The sequence below is a fragment of the Leptosomus discolor genome, chromosome 2, assembly GCF_034619465.1.
Source record: "Leptosomus discolor isolate bLepDis1 chromosome 2, bLepDis1.hap2, whole genome shotgun sequence".
Classification (NCBI taxonomy): Eukaryota; Metazoa; Chordata; class Aves; order Leptosomiformes; family Leptosomidae; genus Leptosomus; species Leptosomus discolor.
In genome coordinates, this window is record NC_141392.1 from 10,603,725 (window position 1) to 10,631,346 (window position 27,622).

Genomic DNA, 27,622 nt, shown 5'->3' on the forward strand with positions numbered 1-27,622 from the left:
TTAAGTTACTTTTAGGTTGTGGTTGACTTCCTTAAGCACATATTTTGATGGATCAAAGCAGCTTTGGTTGCTGAACAACATAAGCATAAGTAAAAAAAAAAAAAAAAAAAAAAAAAAAAATTTAAACCTACAGTTTTAAAAGATCAAATGTGAAATACTTGAAAGTGCACTTTTCTCTGAAGATGTTGTACGGTTAACCTATCCTATCAAAAGAAAACATTCACTGTCCTTTATTGTGAATTGTAGAATGATTGGAATTCAGTTCAATCTCCTGCTGAAAGCAGCGTTGACACTGAATTCAGGCAAAGTTGCTTAGCACAGCCTGCTCCAATAATAGAGGAATTATCCTCATAGATAAATTTCTGTGGTCCTGTTACCTTTATCTGTCTAGTCTTCCCAATCTGTTGTCTTTTTCTGCCTTCTCAACACTTTCCAACTTGTTCTGTGTACTCTGTCCCAATGTTGTGCCTTCTTCCTGACTCATACTTCCCATTTCCTCGCTGGACAGCATTAACTTGTGCCTAATTGCCACCTTCCACTTCACTCTTACTTCTCTTGGGCCCTGTGTCCTGGTGAATCGCAGTTTCTTCTTCCTGCCTTTTCTGCCACTGCCTCTGTGTTTGATAGGTGTTAGAACTGGAAGCTATTGAAGAATGAAGATTTTTTTTGCTCTTGGCTCGGTCTCTAGTCTTGTTTGGGTCAGGATCAATAATTTAAAGAGAACTGGATGTTGTTCCAATAGCCCCAGACATTCTCAGTTATTCATATGCAGTCTTGGGAGGGGAGGGAGCATGCCTACTGCCAGCGGAACCTTGGGAGGTTTCATCTGTTATACTTTGAGGTCAAAAATTAATATACACAAACTGAGGCTTCTGTCAAATCTCAGAGCTTTCCCATATTTAGGAAGATTCCATGAAAATGGTAAATGGACTCCCGACAAATGATAAATGAACACCTGATGCATGCCAAATTTTCCTTGCTCTTAATCAGGGAACACTAGGGCTTTTAACTTAGTCACTATTATAGCAGTAATTTTTCTTTCTACAGTTCATTCTTGGTCACAGCTTAACTAATTTTTTTTTTTTTAACTTACAAACCAACAAAAACCCGTCAGTGTGAGGCAGAGTTGCCAAAAAATTCAGCTGTAATGAACTCACAAGCAACTCCAAGCAGACTTCTGAAGGGATTGTCAGGTAATCTTAGTAGGATGTGGAACCAAGGTCTTTTGTGAAAAAAGGTTTCGATTTGTTGCTTGTTTTTTTTTTTTTTTCCTATTTGTGCGTGATAATGAAGATATTTTAAAAAAAAAAAAAAATTTAGCCTCCTTTCCTCTCTCGTCCAGAATAGAATTTCACTTTTCTCACCTTGTTACACTGCTTGATGCAGCAGGACGTCTCATCCTAAAGGACTGATGAGGAACTCTGTAACTCTAAGAGTCTTTGTATTTCTGTTGTACTGTCTGAAATGGGAAATACCACATGCCTGCTCCTCCCTGTTGCAGAGTTTGTTTATTCTGGCCCTATTAAGCAGTTATACAGTGTTCTTACATTTATTGTTGTTTCTTGGACTTCAGTAGGTTGGAAGGTGAAGGTCAGATTTTGAAGGTTTACAATTATTTTGAGCTTTGCCTTCCATTCTTCAGAAGACAGTCCCTACTTAACTCAGTTGAGAGTTGCTCATGTTTTTTCTAGCTTTTCTGGTATGATCTAAAAAACCAAGGAAAAATTTTACTCAAGATTGATATTGACTTAATAGAGGTTGTAGTCTAATTGGGGCTTCTGTTTTATCCTTTTGGCACTACTTTGGTTGCCATTCTGGTATTTTTTTTTTTTAGTAGTTTTGTCAAGATGGGTGGTTCAAAGTTATTGGCCACTTCCTTTTCATGTGAAAATTTTCAGAGTTCTAGGCGCAATGTTATGTGATCTCTTCTGGTCAGAAGTAAAAAGTGAAACAAAAATAATTTTCAGTTTCAGTTAGGTCTGGATGTCCAGCTCAAAATAAAGTGCAAGTCTGACCAATTTCTTTTAGATGGTGGAAGGTGCCTTTCTTTTGATCTTTCTTTTTCAGTTTTTAAAACATACCTGTATAATTATTTAAGAACAGCATCACAGACACAAATGTTCCTTGTCATCCCACAGAACAAACTGAGGAGGTTGTGGAACTGTGTGTTTCTCAGTGAGCGCTTTTACATAGATGTACGAGCCCAGATTTACAAAGGGCATATGTAGATGCAGAGAATAATTTAATTTGGAAGGCTTCTCGGAAAGTAATTCGCAGTTCAGCCCTCTGCTCAAAGGAGAGCTAACATTAAAGTTGGATTCTATAACTGATCTAGGCAATCTGTGCCAGTGTTAAACACCTCTTATTCTGGAATTTTTTCACCTCCTTTCCAACTGGAATTTTCTTTGTTGCTACTTTGGACTGTTGCCTCTTGTCCTTTTGTATTGCATCTCTGAGAATGCAGTCTGTTGCCAGCTTTTCTTTAATCCCACTCCTTTTTGCATAGTGAAAGGTGTTTCCACACAACATTATACTCCTAAAGTGAAGTACTAAGGTCCTGGAAAATGGAATTCATAAATCTGATAAATCTTTTATAAATAGAAAAAATTCAACCCCTAAGAGTGGAATTTATGGCTCTGAGTAGAGGGATGCTTAGAGTCTAGCAAAAACATCAGGAAGAAAGGGATATGTGAAATCCTAGCTTTCATCCAGGTGAATGCAGCCATGATCAGTCCTGAAAGATGCACGTCTGTGTGTTGAGGCCACAAAAAACACTCTAAGTGTTAAGGTGTCTGTTACCTCAAGGTCTTACTCTCCCTCTTTAGAATGCAAGTTTGAGATCTAACTGATATAAGAGGCTCTAATGTTTATTAATTAATCAGCACACTACTAATAAACAGTGGTATTACCACTATGAATCACTGACAGTTCTATAATGCTTTACGCCACTGTTAAGTGAATGCAATTACTGAGTTCTATCACTTTTTTCTTATAAATTGCAGCTAAATATTATTGAGTTATAGTTCTATAACCCTTCACTTTAACCTCCCACACTACTTAGTAATGAATTTGCAATTCTGTCAGCTTCTCACATCAAGTCTTTCAGATGCAGACCCAGTGGAGAGTCCAGTGGGTTGCCCAAGGGGCTTCCCTCTGACATCCTGGCAGCCTTGATTAATGAAGCAGGTCAGCTTCATTATAAAGTCTGTGGGCATCTGCACTCCTCCTGTCAAAAGAGCTGACCTTTCTTGTTCTTGAACTGCCTTTGTAACTTACTCATTATTTCCTATGTTTCTAGACCTTCTTTTTTGCTGCCCTTTTATATCCCTTTCTCTGCCCAGTCTCTTCAAGTAAACAAGCTGCCCCTTAGTTACTCTTTCCCCCTTAATTCAGTTTGCTACATCCATTCCCAGATTTCATATTTCTAAAACCATTTCCTAGGTAGTCTTGGCCTTAAATGGTATTACTAATGTTGTTGCTTAGGTACTGATGGACTTGCAAGATTCTAGCCCTGCAAAAGATGCCTGATACTCCAGTTACCTGCTTAGTAGCAGTTACGTATTTTTTATTTGATACACTTTCTAGGACATGTCAGTCTACTTCAGCCTTTTTTCCTCTACCTGGTTTTGATTCAGTATGCTTTATTCCACATAAGTCTTTCTTGGTTTGTATGCAAGTGGCACACTTGCCAGGGCAAGGAACATACTGTCATGTGCTTTTTCTCATTCTGTGTTTTGCTCGCACAGTATGCTATTTGTCAGGGAGCAGCAAGGGCTAGTTGGTCCCTAACTGAAGAGGAGCCAGGAGCTGAGCATGACGAGGCTGGCAAGGCAATGGCCTCACCAGCAAGGGCTCAGTTCCTCCTCAGCAGCACTGTCTCAGAGTTGGCCCTGAGCCCAGGTCACCAAACCTCCGGCTGCTTCCTGGAAGGGGGGGGTGCTCTTACCTCCCTTCCAGTGCTCCCTGTCTCAGATGTTCCACCAAAAATCATCAGCCTTGGCATGTGCTGATAATCTCGCCATTTTCTGCAGAGACCTTGTCTTGTTGTGGGGTCCAGTACTCTGGCAGAACCTCTTGCTCACAGTGTCAGTCCTCCCTTAGACTAGTACCAGTTACTTTTGTGTTCCTTGAAAAGATGATTAAACATTAACTCAAATTTAAATTGTGGGGGTTTATTTATATCTTGCATATATATTTGTAACTTGAGTAGTAATTCTGATAAATGTTATAACTTTTACAGCTTAGGCTTTTACAAGACTTTAAAAAATGTGTTTTTCTGTTTCTTTTAGTATCTCCTGAAGCAATTGGATTCCTCTCTGCTGTTGGGGTGTTCATTATTCTCATGTTGCTACTTTTCCTATATATTAACAAGAAGATGTGTTTTGAAAATGTTAGTGGTTTCCCAGATCTTGATTCAGGATACACTACAAGAAAGAATTCTCAAGATAAACTTTGTAAGTATCTGAAATACACTATACTAAACTTAATTATAAGAATGCACGTTTTTACAAGGATGTGTAGAAATACACAAATAATCACTTGACTCAAGTGATGAAAACTCTCAGTATTGACTTTTCCTGTGACTATGCCATACGTGGAAAGGAAGAAACCTTTGTATTCACAAGCCACAGAAATTCAATAGCTATATAACCAAACAGTTGATGTGTACTTATGGCAAGATATTTCTCTTGCACTGTAAGAATACTCTTGAATGTATTTTAAATGTTCCATAATTGTGTATAATTAGATCTTCTAAAGTAAATTTGTGAATGGGACTATTTGGTTTTCACTCAGCCTATTAAAATCCTTCACCAACCTTTCAGAGAAGGTCTTGCATTTACTCACCTGAAAAATATAATTTTAAAGAAGTAGAACATTATACACTAAAGACTTCTTATCTCTAACAAATTATTTCTATACTTTTTTAATAGAATGAGGTCTTCAAGGATAATGTGAAATGAAAAAAATTAGACCTAGAAAAAGATACTGAGAGTTGGTGAAACAACCCTTTCTACTTTTGGGCTGTGTAAGTTGAATGGACTTTTGTTAGTTGACTTGAAAGGAAGAGACAGGCACCAGGGAACAGAATGGGAAGTTTTCTTTCCTTCTACCTCTTTAAAAGGTGCAGCTAAATTTTTGGTTTCAGTTTTCTTGGAGACAGAAAAAGTTCTTCCCTCTGGAAATTAAGTCTGTCATCTTAATTTTCTTTTTGCTACAAAACAAGTCTTCATGTTCCAAAATATCTTGCCTTATGTAAAAGACAAGAGGGGGATGAAGAAGTCTCCATGATGCGTTTTTGTGCAGCTGTTATGTTAAAAGCTTGTTTTAGTGTGACATTGATGAAAGTACGTAATTTAAATGTCTCACAACTTCTTCTTTGCAGGTTAGAATAAACCCCCCATATTTCCACCTCACATATTTGTCTTATTTTTGAAAATAATGAATATTATTATGGCTAGTTGATGCTGCAGTTGATAAAAGACTATGGTTTTGCTGGTTGATTGTGGCTTCATTTCAAGATTTACTTGGCTGCTTTCTTATTATTTTCAATGCATATTGAATGGAAAGAGCAAAGCTACACTCCCCCTGGTAAATGTATTGAGTTTGAGATAGCGAAAGCAAATAGCTCTGAAATTGAACTTGGAGAAATGGAATTGATCCATTTGTGAAACGGAAGACCTTTCGGTATTAGAAGTTGTTGCTGAATAGGTTGGACAAATGGCGTTTTTCAGAAACCTCCACCAAAACCTGAGCCTTCCCTCTGTGTCTTCTCTGGTGGACACGCTTAGCAGCGCTGTGGATGATCTGACCAGTGTTGTTGGAGAGGTTGGCTACAGTGTAGCTGATTCAGTAACAGAACAAGTAGCAAGCATGATAAATGGCCTTCGTGCAGAAGATGAAAGCTCCAAAATACGGAAAGATGCACCTCTGGAGGGTAGAGAGGAACATAGACCATCATTAACTCATTCTCAGGAAATTAATATGAAAACGAAGAGAAGTATTGCAGAACATAAAGAGACTCATTCTAATTCGTTAGATTTTGTAAAAAAAGATGCAAGTCAAGATGGAGTGTCTGACCCTGTTGTGGACAAAAACCAGTGCCAGTTAAAAGGCACAGACAGTAATAATCATTTAAGTGATACAGAAGAACCTCAGGAGTTGAAGACTGTAGGAGGACCTTTTAAAAGAGAAGCAGTAGGAGGAAAGGAGTGTTTTGTAAACGATAAATTCTTGAAGGATAGTAACCTGAAAAGTTACAAATTTACAGTGGAGGAGTCTGTTGAGGAACAAGATAATTGCCTATGTGCAGTATCGGGTAATTCTGAAAATCACTTGCATAGAAAAATCAAACGACAGTCACCTGGAGTTGATTTTAAAGATTCTGAAGAAGTGCACAGTATGAATGTTCCCCAAGATTTAGAAACAAAACTTGTTAAAGTACAGAAGCAAAGATTATCAGACTCCAGCTTGAAGATGCAGAATGACCATCCCAATTGCATTAATGAAATCCAAGAAAAGAAATCTGAAGCCTTTTTTGACAGAAAAGGAAAATTTGTATCAAAGGATGGAGACAGTTTGTCAACTACAATTGCAAAAGCAGGTAAAAAGAAAAACTCAAAGAAATCAGAAAGAGAGCTATGTAATAAGAAGACAGCAGGAAAAGGTGAGGAGTCCGTCAGCAAAACTGCATTCTTCAACCTCTGCTGAAACTTATGATACTTCCTACTTTTTTTCACCTGATTTACACATTTAATAGTAGCGTTTCCTATGGATGAAAGTAGGTCTGTGTTGTCAGTGCTTCATTCTCTATGTTGGTATTTCTTGGAAGATGCTTACTTTTTAAAGTATTACTTAGAGGAACTGATTAATAAATGCCTTTCCTATGTTCTAACTTCTCTTTTTCTATATACAGTTTTTCTTACCTTCACTGCAGTGTCTTGTGTGGTTTCTGTTGAAAACTATAAATTAAGTCTTAATTGCCAGTATTAATTATCTGTGAAAGTGGTTTTTATTTTGTGTGTTTTAAAGGCATTGCATAAAACACGATAAGACAATGACGAAAAATAACTTCTGTTACATTTTAGTAGATCTTCATAATGTATTTTTGGAATATGCAAGATAATAATTTCAAGACACAAAACTCAAGGAGAAGTGCCAATTAAGTGATTTTAAGTATAGAAAGAACCGGATGAGGCTTGTCTTAAAGTTGTAGTCTTACAAAGAACACTTGTGTGTTGTTGATATGGATGCTGTGTGTGCTCTCTTCAACATCCAGCCTTAAACAATATGACAACAGAATTGTAATAATAGTTAGTGAGTAAGAAGTAAAACCTTGGGTTATTACACAATTGTTTTGCAGGCTGTGCAGTGAATTTTAGAAAGCAACACAGGCTTTTCTGGAGATGCTCTTTCTGTAGAGCAATGAATGATTTCATCACAGAATTTATTTATTTTTTTCTAGTGTGTCTGTTTTCCCTTATCTGAAAATTTCAGTTATTCATTTGTTGGGTTTTTGGGGTGTGGTGTTTTTGTTTGTTTTGTTTTGTTTAAATTTGATTTAGGAGGTGGTTTCCATGTTTGTACGATAAACTATGAGCTTGTCTGTTATTTCTTCATGCAGTACAATCAAAATGTATCAAAAATGACAATTTGGGTCCCACAGTAAGCAAATCAAAAGCTTTCAATAGGTTAATAATTGCATATGACCTGTGTTAGCCAAACAAAGGAAGAATTTTAGTAAGAACATGAATACTCTTAGGCAGGTTTCCAACTAAGATATACTAAGATATAACAATCAAAAGAGAAGTGTCAAGGAGAGGCATAAAACCCTGAGGATTTTTTTTAATGTGCAGGAAGCTATTTTTTCCCAAGAAACTGAAGCAGGCTTGTATTGTTCATTTAAAAACCGTTTGCATGGATAGCTTGTGTTTTAACTTTAATGAAGTTTTTAAGTCCTCTGAAGAGGTCTTGTTTCATGACTTGTAATAATAGTATACAGTTTCATTCTTTTTCTTTCATGCTAGGAACTGGAGAAAAAATACCTGGTATCACTGAGAACTTCTGGATGCTTACAAACATCAGTGTATTATTAGAGGCATAACTTTCAGCACTTCTTTCAAACATGTTGCTACTATGTTTTATACTATTCCATTCTTTATGCAGACTGATTAATGAACTTAATTTCGTATTTGTGAATACATTTCTTGTAATGATAAACAATGTGTCTAATAGTGATGTCTGGCACTATATTTCAGTCCTGGTATGCCCTGTTTTAATTGTAGTTGTGGAAATCTGTAGAAGGTTCCTAGGTGGCAGGTTTCAACCTGGTGAGGGCCATATGAGGTAAAAAAATCTTACTCTTGTGTACCAGCAAAGGAGGCTCGTTTTTCTGGGCAGCCTCTTGCAGTTAATCTGCTAGCCAGAATAAATCCTGCTTGGTGTGATATTTTCAGTAAGTGATCAGTGAAATTGAACTTGATTTATAGCCATTCATACAATGGGAAGAACCATATCTGTTAGACTTGGATTAAAATTGATAGCCTAGAGTTGAAAGATCTAGTTGCTCTTTAGCAGTCTTTTGAGGCACCAGTTTTCCTATAAATACTAAATTAAGATTATGTACACATTGCATGTAGAGCTGGTAGCTCCGTCTGCAGTTAAGGTTTCATGACATTTTCCATTTCAAGACCTTATTTTCAGTTTCCTGAAAGTGTGTGCCAAATTTGAAATACTTGGGATGAAATTTGCCATGCTTTCTGTCTGAGATCCTTTCTATCTTTTTTTTTGTTTTCTCCTCCTAAAAAAGCTAGAGTTTAAAATCTTTAGCTGTTTCCAGGAATAGAGTATGGGAAAAACATGCTGGTTATCTGTGCAAAAAATAAGTAGATTTCACATGTGCTTCACTGAGGTGCTTTGGCACCTTTGTATATTGGAGTATATATTTGAAGTGTGGGAGAGCACTTTTCCCATGTCAGGGATGTCCGTGTTCTTCTATGAAAAAACATGTTTGATGAAGTTGTGAATCTTTGTGAACTTTGCCTTTTAAAAAGGCATTGTAAACATCTATGATTTGTTTGTTAAATTCACTGACCATCCCATTTGCGCTCATATGCTTCATTGTAGGAGTTGAAGAACAGAGCAGGTCTTACCCTGCTTTTGATACTTACCGTTATTGAAGGACACTGGAAGTTTGAACAGAAGAAATGAAAATAAACATGACTTATGTGAGGACAGAAACTTCCTGAACAAATGTGACATGATGCAAGTGGCAGACTGGGATTTGAAGTAGGATGGGTGACTGCTATGGAGAGAACTGATAACATTATATGAAGGTGGAGAGACTAACAGTGAAAGACTAAGGTTACATGAGTAGTTGCTTAGGTGCAAATAAAGATAATTTGGGATTGAGCAGGCAAAGAGAATAAAGAGGAAATCCCCCATAAGAGACCAAAAGTGGGTGCTTGGAGCAGGAACCTGGAGTATGGGGCCAGGAGGCAGGAACTTAGAACTTAAGATTCTACTTTGCAATATAGCTTTGCAAAAGATGTCTTGCCTAAACTTGCAGCATAGGCTTTTCTGTATGACTACCAGGGAGAAATAAACCTCTATGTGAAGTAATTTCACTCATCTTTCACTCATCCACTCTAGAGGCTTACCTAAAAGTGGGAAGGAAGGACCTCTGTAGTAGGAAGAGGCAAACGCTTGACTGTAAAAGAGGCCTAGATGCCTGGCATAGGTTGATTTAATTTAATTTTAAATGGCTGAATTTTGGATAAGCTGAATCCCTCCTTTAGTTGGAATACTCAGGCAGAGGAGTGAAACTGTCTGGGCATGAAGGGAGAGACTAATGGGAGCAGAAATCCAGAAATGGAGCTAAGGACATGGACTGGGAGGAGGGCATAAAAGCAGGGAGGGGAGAAGCGGGTGAATGTGGCTGGATAGCATGTTAGACAATATTCCCTTGCAAAATCAGGAGCTGAAAAACAGCATTATGGGCATCTCAGAGATCCGTCAGTAATGGTAATCCATTGGCAAATTGTATACTGTAGGCTTGCTCCCAGAGTAGTGGTAATGCTGACCTTTATTGAGTTTACATGAACTCTTTTAGTGCCTATTAGAGTTACAGATCTACAGAAGCTCTGCATGGCATGTTAAATTTGGACAGAATTCATCTGAGGTTTGGAAAAGGGAGGAGGAAGCTTTCCTTTTACAGAACTAAAAATGCAGCTGAATCTTTGACTTGTGGGAGGAAGTCATAATTGAGATGTAGCTGGAAAAAGTTGGCCACAGGAGTGGACGTTATAGAAGAACTGGTATAAAAGAATTAATTAGGTAGATTCCTCTGTAAAATGTTTGCTGTTGCCAGATGTCTGCATTGAGAATCTGCAATAGTTTCAGTTGTTGAACGAGGGGCTGTTTATTGTAAGTTAAATAATGTTGTGCATGCAAACATCTTTCACTGGCATTTTCCCATTTGTTATTGTGACTTTAAGCACTACTGACATAAATATCCTAAGACGATTTTGTTGTAGGCTTCTCTTTGTAAATCAGTTTTATTTCTGTGTTACGCTGCATGCTCGCAGCAAAAGTCGGCTTGGAATGAAGGATCAGGAGCTGCCTTTTTGATACGTTAGGTATCCAAATGTAATATTGCATCAGTGTTGGATTTACTTTACATAAATTATTTTAAGCATTTTCTTACTTAATGAAGGGTTTCAAGAACTTCAGTGTGTGCTGCCTTACATGAATTGATCCATGTTTTGTTGAGTAAGTTTTAGGGTGGTTTTTGGGGGCTTAATGATCTTTCAGTTTTTCTAGAAAATAAAAATAGCTCTCACCAATTACAAAATCACATAATACTTATAATTACAAGAAGGTGATATTTTTAAAATATTACCAAAATTTTAACTGAAATAGCTTAAATATCTTCAATGATAACCTCTTATGGTTATTTTCTTGTATTCTATTTTGAGCTGTAGTCGATTTGCTTTATTTTATTCAAACAGACAACTCTTATATGAGTAAAGACCAGCATGGTTCATCATCTGAGAGTGAAGATGAAGCACTGGGTAAATATCATGAGGCCTTGTCTAGAACCCAGAGTTCCAGGCTGCCAGTGGTGGATGGCAGACAGCAAAAAAACTATGTATGGGAAACCAGACAAAAATATAGTCCCCTGTCTGCAGAATATGATGGATACAGTAGTGAAGCCTCAATAGATGAAGGTAAGAGTGATTTAAAAGCATTCCTTTTATTCCAAATTTCAGAATTATGTTCTGCATAAGTAAGTCCTAGATGAGGACAGCTTGACTTGCAAATAGTCAATGTCTGCAAGAAAAATCAGATACCTTTTATGTTTGTGCATGCTCAAAAAAAATAGGCACAGACTTGTGTGCATTCTTCTAGAAATACAGCAAATTATATAATATCCTGTTATATTTCATACAATTTTATCATTAGTCGCTTTATTTTTCTGGGCATTTAAACTGCTTTGATTTAGGAAGGAAACATGGCAACTCTTGATGAATTCTGTGGTGTTGTAAATACAAAGATGACCTGTTAATCCTCTATTGATAAGCTGTCATAACAGCAAAGTAAATAGAATTGGTTGTTGGTTGCCGTGCATATGGTCATTGCAGCGTACGTTACTGGAATGTTGCGTATCTTTTCTTGAAATCGCAGAAAGAAATTATTGCAAAGATTAGATTAATACAATTTTTCCATGGCGTTAAAAGTTGGATGTAAACGATGGATGTTTTCTTTTGTGGTATATATTTCTTGATTTTAAGTTAGGGTGACAACCTGACATAGAGGCTGAGAATTGTACTGTCAATATTTTTTCAGTATGCTTTTTGTGCTTGAAAATAGCTGTATGTGAGAACTGTGTCTATAGTCATTTTCTAGCATGAAAAGTGAGCTTTTGTTGAAGTTATGTAAAAGTCAGCTTCTAATACAGATGCTGTCTTGTAGTTAGATATTTGTTGGTCTCCCTTTAATATGTTAAAATGCAAAGGTTTTTTTTAGAGACTGATATTGTCTAATAAAAAGCGGATACATGTAATTAAAAGATATCTGTCCTTAAATGTTCTATACAGTCCAGAAGTGCTTGAAAAAATCTAGATTTTCTACTATGTGATGTAATTCAATCATATAAAAGTCTGTTTGTCACTGAAATTTGAAATTTGTGCATGCTCATTTCATGATTCCAAGTGAAGACACAAAGGACATGACAACCATTGTTGAAACAAGTTACAGAGTAAGGGGATTCTTTTCTGATGATCAGGAATTTAGATTCTTTCCTTTGCTGTTAAATTGTAGGAAGGCTGGGAGTCTGAGTTCCAGCAAATAGGGAAAGAGATGCAGAGGTGAGGTCGGGTGGTAAAAACTGATCCTTGGACACTGTGATGGAGAGGGACAACAAGGAAGAGGGATAGTGAAAGTATCATGTTTGGTTTTTATATCTACTGAGATCTGTCAACAGCATGGCGAGGGGAATGTGAAAGATAAGTTACTAATTTTTTGTATGGCTTATGTCGCTGTTGGGAAAGAATGGTGATGTATACTAACAGGAGATGGAAAACTCAATTGTATTTATTAGCACATAATACCAGATACAAGTTATCCAAGAAGACTGCTTTCAATACCCAGAATAATGTATTTGTCTCATTTCAAACTGTTGAGGCCAGTTGTTGAAATAGTCATAGAATAATTGATGTTGGAAGGAACATGTGACATTCCTCTTTCACAGTTGAATTTCAGATTCTTTTTTATCCTCCCTAGTTCATCTTCTCAGTGAAAAATTCTCATTTCATCTGAACTTTTTAGTTTGACGCTATAAAATTTAAGCTGCAAAGGCATTGTGCTAGCCTGTATCCAGGTGCTGTGTTTTGTTTTTAATAATTTTCTTTCTTACCATCCTCTCAGATCATCAGATTTCATAGTCACTGACTTCTGTCCTCTTCTGGGGAATGAGAACTCCAGTCTGGAAATCTATATCATGATTGGAATCTAAGACAAAAGAACCCTGTTGGCAAATCCAAGTATTGCATCAGGAATTGTTTCCCTGCTTCCTCCTTTTTCATTTTTTTTTCTTCTATTGCTAAAGATATCTGTCACCAGCTGCTATCCCTTCTCAACACTCTTTCCATTCAGGAAGCTGACTGGATGTAAAAATCCATTTATATATATGCACACATGTACTCACTCTAAAATTAGTACGCAAATTGAATTTATTATAATGAAAGAACATTCACGGTTTGGAAAAAAAACTTTTAAAGCAAAAACTATCGAAATATTCGAACTTAGAAAACTGTAAATTTTTAACCACAATTTTCTACTTGCGAAAAAGCTTTAATACTGTCAGTATCTTGCTTTTGCTGCTGCTTGTGAGAGCATTCTTTTCCCATGTTTTACAAGGAGTGAAGAATCAGCAATGTTATTTATTTGATAGCCTGCAATCATTCTACAGTCTTCTGCAAAATGCTTGCAAATCAGCGAGGTGATTTTGTCTCACTTTTGTAATCCATTAATCTCAACAAAATTATGTTCAATACTATTAAAAAGAGTTTTGATGTGGCTTTGAGCAACCTGGTCTAGTGGAAGGTATCCCTGGTAGGGGGGTTGGAGCTAGATGATCTTTAAGGTCCCTTCCAACCCAAACCGTTCTGTGTCTCTATATGATTCTATGGAATGGCAACAAATTAACAACCTTGTATTTTTCACTTTTCAGTGACCTGAAGGTGGCACACTAGAATTATTAGTGTTAGTACTTTTATGTTCTTCCTAAATTATTTCAAACATAAAAGATAGTATCTTTGCACAATGATAAAAAAGCTTTAGAATAGAGGAAAAGACAGAGTATGCCTCATTACAGAGGGAAAGCTGCCCAAACTAGAACCTTGATGAAATTAGAAGGTAGAAACCTCATGAAGAAAGCCTGCAGTCAAAGGACTGGCTATTGCTACCATATGTGTTCAGAGAAAGTGTTCACTGAACAGATGGGGTTAAAAATCTCTGATTCCAAGTGGAAAACATCAATATTCTAGATGTTTCAGTCCAATTTTTAAAACTTTAAGGCTTTACTGTTCCTTAAACTTGCAAAATAAATCTGTAGAAGACTTGATGCCATAGGAATCCTGAAATTTTTCATTACATACTTGATTTTTATGACTGTTGAATTATTTTTATAAGAAATGTAAAGGCAAATGATAGAACCATTTCTTGATTCTTTGTAGTGGAGAGGGAGCAGGCAGTGTTTTCCTATATACTTTATTTTATATGAGAAACAATTGTCAATATAATTGACTTTGTGTGCTTCTGTTTCCTCATCTGTACTTTATAATATCTACTTTTAAGACTTAAACATTGCAGCTGTGCTTCCAGCTTAAGGCACCAATCAGTCCACATGTTGTGCAGGGCTTGATACTGTTACAAGTGAAGTGATGAGAGGACAGAACTAATTTTTGTCTCATCTCTGTTTTCCCCCTGTTCATTGCTAGTAAATCAGCCTCTGATGACACCGTTCCATCAGAGGTAAAGTAATATGAGCAATGAAAAGACTTCATTTTTGGAAAATTCTGTTATTATCACTTCAGCAGTTAATCTGTGTCACATGTTGTGTCTTGCACCAGTGTGCTATGTGTTTCCAAAGGAGTCAATAAACAGTTTTACTAATAACTGTTTACTCTGCACTTCAGTCTTCACTTTTTAAATTTGTTTGGCTGTGTGTGCACTGTTAAGTGCACACACAAAATTTAACAATGAGACAAAAATACAATCTTGTCTTTATTAATACACCCTGTAAGCTTTGCTTGCATTGCTAAAAACATATATAATATTAATATTTTTTCATCATTAGAATGTCTGATCGTATTATTTTAAGGTTCACTTATTATCAGTTACATAATTAGTTTATTACATCTTATTTTCTGGCAGCATTTCTCTAAAGAGGTTTTATTCTGAAGCCTGACAATGTGTGTGGTATGTTTTCACATCATTCTTTTCTCCTCTAGATGGCCATATTAATCTTTCTTTTCAGTATATTTTTATAGAACTGACATGGCATTTTGTATAATGTTTTTAATAGTTAAATGAAGAAAGCAATATATTTTGTAGGTTTTGTTGGTGTATTACGATGGTGGAATGTTCTAGTAGCACTTTAGTTTGTTCTATGAAATTTAGGTTTTTAAATTTTGGTTCACAAATACCTCCTTATGACCAGCGTCTGATCTACTTTATGTATTTGTATGCACTTAGACTTTGATGAGTTATAGTATGTATTTTAAATGAAAAAAAAAAGTTAATACTGTACTTAAATACAAGTATTTCTACAGACTCCAAGCTATTATAAATAAATAACTTCTGCATTGAGCTCCTCCCGGACAGGCTTAATTCCAGAGTAGGGAAATATAAAGGAAAACCTAATTCATTAGAAAAGCAAGATGATGACAAATGTTATCATCAAAAGTAAAATGATACAGAATGGCAAAGCAAAAGGTACAGATGGCAAAGTAAAACGATACTGAAGGTAGGTTTGCACCTATTTCCAGCTTTTGCATGAATGACCCAAAACTGTTAATCACAGAAAAGAGAAACCTGTATAACTACAGTATTTCTTGATATCCCAGTTTCTGTCCTTAGGCTCAGAGTTCTAGAGTTAGTTCAAAGCCTGAAATCTTATTTTTGCCAATAATATTCTTTGTATTCGTTCTCATTATCCAGCAAAGTATGGATACTTCCTTAAATTACCTTTTTTTCCTTTTTGCCTAATAAATATCCTGATAAAATTAGCTTTTCATTTTTTAAAATGTGCATCCTACTTCTTGCATTACTCCCTACCATTTCAAATCCTGTTGGTGTCCTGTTGAATATGTAGTGTTGCCTTTATGTGCTCCAATTGTTTGTAGTATTTTGGAAGCGGGGATTAATATAGGCTGTGATATTACACATCTGTTTCAGAAAACAAAGAACAAAAATAAGGAAAAAGCCCACCAAAAAAAAAAAAGGCAAAAATAACACCATAAGATATTTCTGCCAACAAGGAGAATATTAATTGAAATAGTAATCTAAATAAGGAAGTGTACAAGCTTTAAATTTAAAATTGGCATTGTTCTTTCTACTTTGGTAATTGGAAATGGTTTTTAGTATCTGTATTGTTGTGATCTTAGAGGGACCATACTTTCTTAATAACTTCAATTTCAAAAAAACGTACAATGTGATATTAAACTAGCCTCTTTGTCTCCAGTAGTGACTACTTCCTGAACTTTAAAATCTCAAGCATTATAGTGGCAAATTGTTGTGTCTTCATCTCTATAAGCTTCATAGGCAAGTACAAAATATTTTCTTTAAGGAAGCAGTCCTCTAAATTCCTAAAAATTGAAGTTTTTAAACTTAGAATGTTAGGGTAAATGTATCAAAATTACAGTTTTGCAGGCAGATGTCAAAAGCTCTAGGTTCTTCTTTGCTTTTGAAATCAAGATTCTCTGAATCCATTGAGATGAGAAATGTAGAAGAGGGGAAGAAAACAGTCTGGGTTTTTTATAGTTAATTTGTGATGTTCTTAAAGCAATTCCTGCCCAAATCGCTTCTTTAACAGCTGTGCAAAATTCCAGATTAGGAAGCAAGCAAGGGCTATCGATCCCAATTCTGAGGCAAAGTAAGTGACATCATGATGGAAAAAAGTAGTAAGTTCGCTTGCTTACGTAGCATACTTAGATGTACTGTTACTTAGCTGTGTTTCACCAGCTCAGTACAACCACAGGTTCCATCTCCAGCCTATTTTAAAGTCTTTTTCTAACTTCTCAATTGATAAAGCCCCACAGCTGAAGACATGTTTGTTCAGAGGCTCTATTTCTGAGATTGGCCCAAGTGCCTTACATTTCACAAGGTTTTTTGGAAACATATGGAAGCACTAAAAGACTGCAGTGAGAAAACATAAGTTCTCTTAAATGAGAATCTGCTGCTCTAGCAGGCATATGCTACTGGATTTTATCCATCTTTTCCATATTGTGAAGGTAGAGTATGGTGTTATTTTTGTAGTTTATCTTCTCCACTTTTATTCTTCTCTAGGCTTTTGGCACTTTATGTTGATGTGTCTGTTGGACATATGTTTGCCTTGCTCCTCAGTGTCAATCTTTGCACGTGAAGGCGACTGTTCTTCTGGAATCTCTTGGATCTGATTCTTTATGCAGCTTTTTGCCTTTTCTTACTCCTGTGTTAGTTTTCATGTCTTGGGAAAAGTCTCTTCACTGAACTACTTGAAGTATATAGAGATTTTCTTTCAGTGTCTTCCCAGCATAAACACCAAAAGCTCTTTCATAAGCACTTCAAAACTCTGGTATACAGATGAATCCCCCCTGTTTGTTAAAGCAACCTTGGGGAGTTTTCCTTGGTAAATACCTTCTGTAAAGCAGGATCCTACTTCTTCAGACTTGTCAAGCTATGGTGAAAGCCATTGGACAGGCTGAGAGAGGAAGAACGGATCACTTGGTGATTCCCATTATAACCTTATGTTTTCCAGTTTAGTTTCTATCATTATTCCTTGCATATAAGCAGATCTGTTTTCAACCCAAGCGTGAATGAAGACTTACCGTTTCAAAATTATATGGTGAGGGCCTCAGTATGGTTGTATTGTGTTCAGCAAAACAAGGCCACAAAGTTCTCTCAAAATTGGTCTGTCTATCTCTGCATTTCGGATGCTAAGAATTACAGGCAGAGAAGATGGCTTATGTGGAATAAGAACTATGAGCTAGTATTTAGACTGGGAGACCGAAAGCTCAGTTGAATAGTTATTTCTCTTCTTTTTTTCTCTAGTGTGCTTTAAAGAAATTAATTAGAAATAAAATGGAAAAAGTATTTAGGAAGAAAGTGGCCACCCATTTTTCTCTGATGTGTCTATCAGATTACCTGTGAGATTTCTCTGGTATAATACCTATCGGAAGAAAATACTCTTCTTGGCCTGTAGCTTCAGGTAGATAGGGCTTCAAATAGAACACTGATCAAGTCACTCGGAAAGGATCTTCAGTAAAGACACTTAAGACAAGTCTTAACTAATCTTCAGAACAATATTTCCCAGATGTTTCAGAGTGTGTTGTGAAGGCTGAGTCATGTTACAGCTACGAGATATTCCACATATTCATACTCATGTATCTCAGCTGATCGTACTTGTGTACTATCAATTGTTATCATTCTTGATGCACTTTTTCGAGATTTTTTGGGAGAGAAAAAAGGTATTTTTTTAATTGCAATATTTCTTTAGTTGATCTAGCTTCCTTATGCTTGTTTTCTATTATGTGGGCATCTACCCTTGACACTTGTTATTTTAAGAGTAATTAAAAATCTTTGTGTAGTACAGGAGAAAGTGCAATGATGTAATACTAATGATACAAAGTTCTGATCCCTGATTGTGTGTGTCTGCCTCCTATTTGGTGGTAAATTAGAGTGAGTCTTCATTGGTTCCAGGCTCTTAAAAATTGGAGAAAGAAAATTTCTTGTGGTTTTGAAGCCTCTGGGGAGTGTGGCAGTTCAATCCATGGCTATATCAAGGGAACGTTGTAGGGATAGTTTTGTGTAGTACAAAAGATACTTCTGTAGTTCAAGGACCTGCAGAATAGTGTCCAGAGCTAACTTGATTTGTGTTGCTTTCTACTTAATTTCTCTGATGCTGTGGTTTGTGTTTTGGTTTGCTTTGGGTTTTTTTAAGAGTTTCAAAGTAGCTTCCTAGTGCGTTATGACAGTCCTCTATTGTTCTATAATAGTGGAAGACAGTTGTTTCTGTTAAGTATTTGAAATTACAATGGGTATTTCCCAAAAATATAGTCAACTAAGCATTGCAGAGACTAAGGTGATTTAAAGATTAACTTTTGCTTTTTCTTTTATTCAGTTTTATAGAATTCAGATCTTTTTTACTTCCCAAGAAAGTGTTACGTTTTGTCTTTAGAAAATTTCCAGATAGCAAGGAACTTTTTGTGAAAGTAATTCACATATTAGGCTGTGATCATTTTGTGGTTATGGTTGTTTACCTGCATGAATGGCAGACAAATACAGTGTTTACAAAGTATGGAGACCTGGAATAGACAGAATTCACAGATAAGGGCAGAAAGTACATGTGTAATTCAATATTATTCTTGTAATTTTCTTGAGGCATATTACAGAGGTGGCAAGACGTAAACATGGGATTTAGATGCAAAGGAGGTCTGTGTCTGAGTTGAGAGACAGTTTGGAAGAGAATGGATTTACATTGACTTTTGAGTTTAAAAGCCAGATAGATGATATCAAAGTTGTGCACAATCTTGTCAACCGAAGGAAACACATGAAAGTGCTTGATAGAATGAATTTGAATAATTCTGAAATCGTAGATTTACCCTGTGATTAGCTGGAGCAAAGATGCTGGAAAAAGATGTTGTTAAAGCATGCATGTTGTCTATTTCAGAGAGAAGAAAAATAGCAACAAAACTCAGTCAGTGATGATGATAAGATTTTCAAGAGGAAAATTCCTTTTCCAGCTAAACCAACTCCAAAGAGGAGGAAAAACTCTCCTCCAATGGCAAAGGGCTTTTTTTTCCCTGATGCCCACAAATGAGCGAAGTGATCTCACAAAGTAGATTCCTCCTGCCAGCATTTTGAAGCCTTTGAAGAAATACCCTTTGCATTGATGCAAAGGCTTTGAAGAAAGTCACCCTTAGCAATGTGTGTCTCTGAAGCGATGTAAATCATACATTAATAATTACAGAAAAGTTTCCATTTTATTGTAAACTTACTATTTTAATAAGTCTCTCATCTATTTGAATCTGGAATTTATGAAAGGATCAAGATCTGTCATTAAGTGGGAAAAGTTCACATATCTATTTGTGGCTGAAATAGTTCCTTGTGGCATTGTATTTGATATAGATGTTCTGCATTAATATAAACACAAGAGGTAGTACTGTATCAGCAGAAAAGATCACTTCCTTAATGAACCTAGTACTTTTGCTGATTGTGAGAGTTCTCATTGAAAACTGGATATTTCTTGTACTAATGTGATCTAAAAGCTATTGGATATGGGCATTCTTTTTTCTTGGTATTATGGTAATATCTGGTGATATAGGGGAGCAGTTTCTTTGATCTTTATGCACGTATACCATGAGACATGTCTTGTTCTGAAAGACTCCCACAGAATAGACAAAAGAAGGTACAGTTTTCATTACTCAGCTCTAATTGCAGAGGTCCCATGGCTCTGTCGTGGAATGACTGACTAAGAAACAGGGATGAACAGTAAACTGGAACTCTCTGTGTAGACATTTACTAGGTGCAGTGGAAAAAGACATTTTACCCTGCACACACCCAGTACTCTCCTTACCTGCTGAGAACAGTCATGCTACTTTGTCAGTGGAATGGACCAGTACTTGTTACATAAATATGAGAACATTATTACAACTTCACGTAAGAATATTACAAAAGAACAGTTTATCAGTTCTTCCTCCATAGTGTCTGTGGATAAATGGATCTTTCTTCTTACCTTTAAAGTTTAAAATCAAAAGTTTTTTAACTCTAGTCTGAGACTGTTTGCCTCCCAACTGTGCTTTTCTCCCCTAGGTTAAAGACCGTTAGGACTTTTTTATATTCTGATCACATTACATTTTAACAGTCTCTTTGATAAAAGAAGAACAGTGGATTATTTTTGTAACTGAGCTTTTCTTTTTGGTTTGTTACCTAGTCAGTGTAGATTATTTTCCTTATGCATGTGTATGTATTTATTCATAGACATGCTATAACCATATCACAAGTATTCTCTTGGAATTATTTTATATTTTGTCCTTGCGCAAGATGAACAATTTAACCATTTTTATCTGATAACATGTATTTTATTGTTAGGATTACTATTTTCATAGCTACTTTAATTGTGTATATTATTTATGGGGACTGTATCATATCTGAGTAAACAACATGAAATTGTGTCTGTAGCTTCTGTGGAGGCAAAGATCTGGGTTTTTTGTGGGTTGTTTTTTTTTCTCCTTGTTAAAATAAGCTCTTACCCACTGCTTACAGCACTTGTATTATAAAGTTATCCTAACTTTTAGGACTTACTGGAATATTTTCCCTGGGGGAAAGTGAAGGCGTGATATGTTATATTATACAACTTGAACTCCTTTTTTTGTTTTGTGTCATTTTGGTTTGGGGTGGGTTGTTTGGTTTTTTTTTTTTTTGAGGGGGGGCCACAGGTGTTTGCAATTACCTTTCCTCTACTGTATTTACAAGTAAACTGGAAATAGATCCTTAGCTATTGTAATTGCCATGCTTTTGGTCATTTCAGTGTGGCTAAAGGTTATCTGCTGTGATGGAATCGCTGTCTCATGAAAGCACGTAGGAAAACTCAAACAGAAAATTATTTTATTATGGAAATGCTGATTCTAGTCCTTAGAGAGAAGCTAGCAGACATGCTTAACTGGGTATAAGGTTTTTCCATATGGTGTCACCTATGCCCAATTCAATTAAAGCTTGATCTTTAAATGTGTAGCTAGGAAATCCTGCTATATTCACTTTCCACAACACTTGATATTCTGCCAGCATGTGTGTTTATGTATATATATTTACATTTTGCTTTAAAAAAAAAAAAAAATTACCCAGCTCTCTATTTGAAGCCTTTGCGCTCAGTCTTGTTGAAGCGTTCTAAATTTTGTCCTTAAAAGTGTTTTCTAAAAAGATTTTCGGTTATCTTTATTTTCCATTTGTTTCAATTTTTAAAGAAGATTTATCACATTCCTTTGCAAATATATCAATTTGTCAGATAAAGGTTAAAAATTAGGTACATTTTATTCATGTTAAAGTCACACCCAGCTTATTTAAAGGCAGCTTTGACTTAGAGTTGCAAGCCTGAGGATATTGATTTGAATTATGCATGACTGTCTGGTATGCAGTTCCATTAGCCTGCTGGATGGATAATGTAAACATGTTCAGAATTTTAAGTATCCTATATGAGCGGCAGGTTAAAAATAGAGCTGATAAGAGCATGTGTATCTGAAAAATCCGAGTCTTGGAGAATGAAACTACAAAAGGTTCATCTCTTCAAGAGGCTGACTTCAGGTGTGATTATCTTTTCTTTGAAAATGCTCAGCCCGAACAAATACAGCTTATGTATATGAATTGAACAGGTGGCACGATTGCTGTTGTTTACTGCAAAGAGTTGACATCTCAACCAGAAAACACACTCGTAACCAAAAGGTCAGGGAGAGCTCTGATCTTTGGCAAAAAAAGAGGGGCGGCGTCTGTTCTTTAAATTGGTCAAGATTAACAGTAGTGATGAGACTCATGGCTTCATATCTTCGAGGGATCTTGTTTAGAATGTTACTTGATTTTGCTAATGTAACTTGATTTTGCTTAAAATTTCTGTGGTTTCCAGTATCTCATAGTTCTGGTTTTTGATATATCTGATCTATTGTTTGGTTATCCCTGTACTTTAGCAGTCTGTAGTTTAGTAGTACATGTAATAACTTCTGGAGCATTGTTTTTAAATCCTCAGCACTAAAACCACTGTGTTAGTAAGACCTAAACCAGATAATATCTTTTTAGGATTTTGTCCAAGTTCCTGTGAATTTTAGTAGAAAAAAAGACAATCTGAGACAGAAAGTACAATGGCATCTATATTATGTTTTAATAAGATTTATTATACTTCAAAGTGTTTCTGTTGCATCTGTAGTGTTTGTGGCAATTTTTGATGAGTTGAGTGAAAATCAAAAAAATGTATTTCACTTATTTTCAAGATCTGATGGATACAAAATAGAAAACTAGTCTCATTTTGCATAAATTTGTAATTACCTTCTCAAAATTATTTTGCTTGGAGTGCTTCAAAATTTCGCTGTTAAATTCTGTACATAATGCCAGAATGGAACTATTTTTAGATTGAGAATAACAAGAGAGAATAATGATGTATTTTCCCTGGAATTTACAGTGTTTATTTGCTTACATCTGAGTATAGAAATAATCACATGAAAATTTGCAAGTAAATGTGTGACTTAAAAGCTCTTGCAGATGAAGTTGTTTGCACTGCTCTGATATGTTTTGTTTTCCTGTCAAATCTTGGATCATGAATTGTATGTCCACACCAAATGTGGCCAATAGATAACTCTGGAGTAGATCTGGTAAAATTTGAAAAGGTTGTTGAGTTGATGGTCATTTTCCCTTGAGACTGAGGAATAATTAATCCATTAAAGAGACTAGCATCTGTTGCTCTGCTTCAGAGAAACTCATCATCCTATTTAATAATGGCTGTTATCTTTGTTTTGGGAGCAAAATTCCTTTCACTGGCAAGGAGAACCACTGCTCTGAATCATCTGCTTTTCCTGGTGCCTTTTTCTTCCTGTTAATAAGGAGGGGCTTTAAAAGAAGAAACTATTTGGAAATAAAACCCGTAGTTTTCAGTAGTGTAAAAGGCAGTCTGTTGGCCTCAGAGATGTAGGGAGCAATAGTGGCAATTTCCAGACAACTCTGAGATCCTGCGAATGAAGAACTTAAGAACACTTTTTATGAAGGATGGTAACAATAGTAGTTATTTCTTAAAAAATACTAGTTTGCACTTCAGTTCTCCTGAGAGAGGAATGGGGGATCTCTTGTGTGCATTTGTGCACAGTCTAGGTAATCCAGGAGAATATTATACGGAGGAGAAATGATAGCATGTGTAACGGTGAATATAATGGCAGAGGTACAGAGCTGTTGTGTAAATAGCTCCCCTGTTCCAGATGCTATTTTTTTTTTTTGTGAGTGGTTCCAAAATTAACCTACAGAACTAGTAATATTTGGATTTTGCCTACCCATTCTTCTCTGGCTCTCTGTCTCTTAGTTGCCTTCATGGCACTCAATTATGTAGCTGATGTCTTTCTAATGGTTTAATGCATTGAAAGTTGGGAGACGGTTCTGAATGACTCTATATAGAGTTGATATTACAATAATTTATTTTTCCTTCTGGTTATTCCCCTTTTACTTCTCATACATTAATTCAGGTTGTGTTAGTATCAGGCACTTGGTTTTTGAATCCTGCTAAATTTTGCTCTCTGACTGGGAGAGATTCTTGGTTTTGAGAGAAGGTCAGAATACAGAAACATAATGGGAAAATCAGTTTACTAACTGCCCTCTTCTTCACTGATTAGTACAAATTATTGCCAGCTTGTTGGAATGCAATTTGCATTTGAAAATGCCCATGATAAATTGGTATAAAGAGGCCTAACAATTTCTATTTAAAGGAGTTTTATTTACCCTAGTTTATGGGTAATCTTGGAGTTGCACATAATGTTTCTGCAACTCCTTTCTGAAATCTTTGCTGAAATTTGTTGCATTTTACATCTCCGGTGGGTATATTGATCTAGAAACACTTAAACTCTGTCAACTCAAAATAAACAGCAAACTCAGAGTGACTTTGTGTGCTCCCGTTTTCATTTTAACACTGTTTCAGGGTTGAGCAGATTAAATTGTTTCATGTCTGCACCTTTTTTCATTTTGTTTTCCTTGAGAAAAAGTATTAAGATTTCAGATAGAAAAGAGCCTGCTTGTTTTTTTCATTACAAATGTTAGTATATGGCATACCTGAATTTTTTGAGGCGGGGCGGGGGGAGGAGGAACACTTCCAAGGGGTTAGATATTCATCCTGTATAGATGGCTCACATTCCTACTGTGTCAGTTTTGTGGTGTTTGATAAGGCACACAAAGCAGTTGTGGGAGAAAGCATATCACTTGTATCCATGGTAACTCGAAAGATACTTTGGAACTCAAAAGGATAGAATAAGCTGGAGTAATAGGTCTCATTATAAGGGCAAAATACATAAAAGGTTCAAGCATATGCTTTTAATTAGTTGCCAAAAATAGCTAGAATTGGAGACGATGCAAGGAAACAGTCATTCTTAGTGTTAGAAATGAGCAACATTTGAAATCTGGAGATGTACTCAACTGAAAGGCTTTTATCTTGCCATCTTACGGGTATTCGGTCCATGAATACTAATAGATTTGCTATGGTTTCTTAATCATGCTTAGGACATGAGAGCACACACTGATAAAAGCTAGTGCAAGTCTCATGTGACTACAAGTTTCAGAAGTTCCATAGTGATGTTAATTCTCATGGCCATGATGCAGCTTCTTATGAATAGCATGTGCAAAGCAATCTCTTATGTTTTACAAGTGTACTGCTGGAAAGATAAATGTAATGAGTGTTTCTATGTAGGGATAATAAAAAAAAGGATTGAAAACGCACATTCGTTTGAGTTTGAAGATACAGTGTTTTTCAGAATAAGTCACTTTAATTTTAAAACAGCGAGGTAAGCAATGGGGGAAAGTATGAAAATGTAATACAAAACTTGGATGGATGGTCTAAAATTGAATCCTGGAGAACAAAAATGGAACAATGTATGAAGTACAAGGTATAGAATATTTGAATAACCATTTTAATAGGAATATTTTAATACAGTGAGTAATTTTAACGTTTTCTATTTGAACGGCAGTGTTTGTAAGGAATCCATCTTGTATTGCAGTGCAATTCTCCACATTATTTCCTCTGTTGCTATAGAAACTAATTCTAGTGCAGCTGTGATCGCTTATCAAAATTCTAATGTTTCAATACCCATTTCTTATTTTGAGTTATTTAAATAGCCTTGTCTTACTTTGAATCAAACTGCACATTTCATCACTGCCGAATTGTTGACTGGTCAAAACGTTAATGCAAAGTGATAGCAAACGCTGGGTTGTTTTTTTTTTTTTTTTCCTTTCTGCCATCTAAGCTGTCATGCTTACTGTTAAAGTTTGAATAACAAGCAAATTAAGGCTTTTTCACTTGATAAATTATAAAGGTCAATATTTGCTGTCTGACATCAGCATTTTGTAATGGATATTACTTCCTCTGTGTAATCTTAATTATATTTAATATTTCATAAACATTACATTCCTGTTCCTGTTACTGATACATGGCTATGGGGTGTGTGTATGCATATATGTGTGTGCGCACGTGTTAACTATTGTTAGGAAGTTTTTAACTTAAAAGTCTGTACCTTAGCGTGTTCATTTTATCGAAGTAAGAATTTCGGTGATGCTATGGTCTAAAACTAGCCAGCCGCAAGGTATACTGCAGTAGAATGTCACCAGTTAACAAAGTATTCTGAGTCTCTTTTGCTCCTTGTATTGTTTGTTTGGGGTTGAGATTGTTTTGGTGGTGATGATTTTTGGTTTGGGTTTTTTTTTTGGGGCGGAGGGGTATGTGTTTAACGATTGAAGTACTATGCTGCTAGCTATATGTATTTAATGCAGGATGTAGCATTAGCACTAGCGTATGTGGAGGAGCTATACTTGCCTGTGAATTGTTAAACTGCTGTGCTATAGAATAAGCTTTATAGATATGAGATACCTGTATTTGAGATGATCCCCATCCTTGAATATTATAGTACTGAATTGAGTTTTTCAATATATATTGTAGAATCAGTGAATAGCAGGTTGAAAAGGACCTGTGGAGGTCATCTAGTCTGGTCTCCTGATGGAAAGAGAACTAACTTCAAAGTTAGACCAGCTTGCTCAGGGCCCTGTCCAGGAGAGCTTTTAAAACCTTCAGGGCTCTCCGTTACACAGCCTCTCTGGGTGACCTCTTCCAATCTATAGCCACTCAAATTTCAAAGTTCTTCCTTATTTTTAATCAGAATTCCCTTTGTTGCAACATGCCCATATATCAGTTCTATATTAGTTTATATATAGGTTAATAAAGTAGTTATTAATAATGAAGTGTAAACTCTTAATGCTGAGATTTAAAAAAAAAACAGCATTCTGGTTATGAACCATGTTAAATATAATTCTGCTGGGTGTTTTTTCAGTTGTAATGTTAAGATTATAAACTTTGCTGACACCGAATTATGAGAAAGGGTGGGATGGTAGTAGGTCTGGAGACATATGTTGTATACTTTGTGATGTTGTAGCAAAGCTACTAAAATGTTCCAGTAGTACTTTTCAAGATAATCACTGACTTTCTAATGAGTGTACACTAATTTCATGTAGAGTGAAATAAATCATTTTCAATTTTGAAATTACCATACAAACATTTTGCAGCTGTAGCTGTCAGACTTTGATTACTAATTAACTGCTGTGCACCACCTTTAAGTCTCTTATTCAGCAAGCAGCATCAAACAGTAATTTCAAATTAGCTATATGGATTTTTGCTAGTATAAGAAAGGTCCATGAGAAACAGATTTTGATGGGTATGCATGTTTTTTACTCTGTCACAATGGCTGGTAAGTTTGGTATTGTAGGTATAACACCAAGTTCATGACAACGTGTTTTCCAGTTAGTGTTTTAGGAGGTTAAATGGGTTGAGAATGATATGCTGCACTCTGATCCTTGATTGTTCAGCACTATTTTTCCTTTGGGCAGATGACATGAAAAACCAGTTTGCCTCCTACCATTTGTTGAGGGCTGAAGCATTGTTCTGTGAACCTTATGAGCCCTCTGCATGCAATATGCAGCTTGATCACTGTTCTCTTACCTTCATAAGCTCTTGCATAGCTCTTATGACTGAACGAAAATACCTTCACCAGCCAGGCTCATATTCATCTAGTTCTGTCAAAATGCAGAAAATTACCTGTTTTAGGAATTATATGACAACTATGGAAACATAGCAGCAACTACA

At 35.9% G+C, this 27,622-nt stretch overlaps 1 protein-coding gene across 4 annotated transcripts in view; it reads left to right on the plus strand.

Moving 5' to 3' along the window:
• Positions 1-4,297: 4,297 nt before the first annotated feature.
• The window catches only part of SYT14 (synaptotagmin 14), a 58,246-nt gene continuing 34,921 nt past the window's right edge, over positions 4,298-27,622 (plus strand). The window contains exons 1-2 of one of the 4 annotated variants that reach the window (XM_086460598.1): positions 4,298-4,454; positions 11,007-11,225. In XM_086460598.1, the coding sequence (XP_086316724.1) occupies positions 4,343-4,454; positions 11,007-11,225 (331 nt within the window). In that variant the 5' untranslated portion in view covers positions 4,298-4,342. Of the gene's footprint in view, positions 4,455-5,718; positions 6,665-11,006; positions 11,226-27,622 lie in introns of those variants that run through there. The other 3 variants (XM_086460597.1, XM_086460596.1, XM_086460599.1) reach the window with 3 other exon arrangements.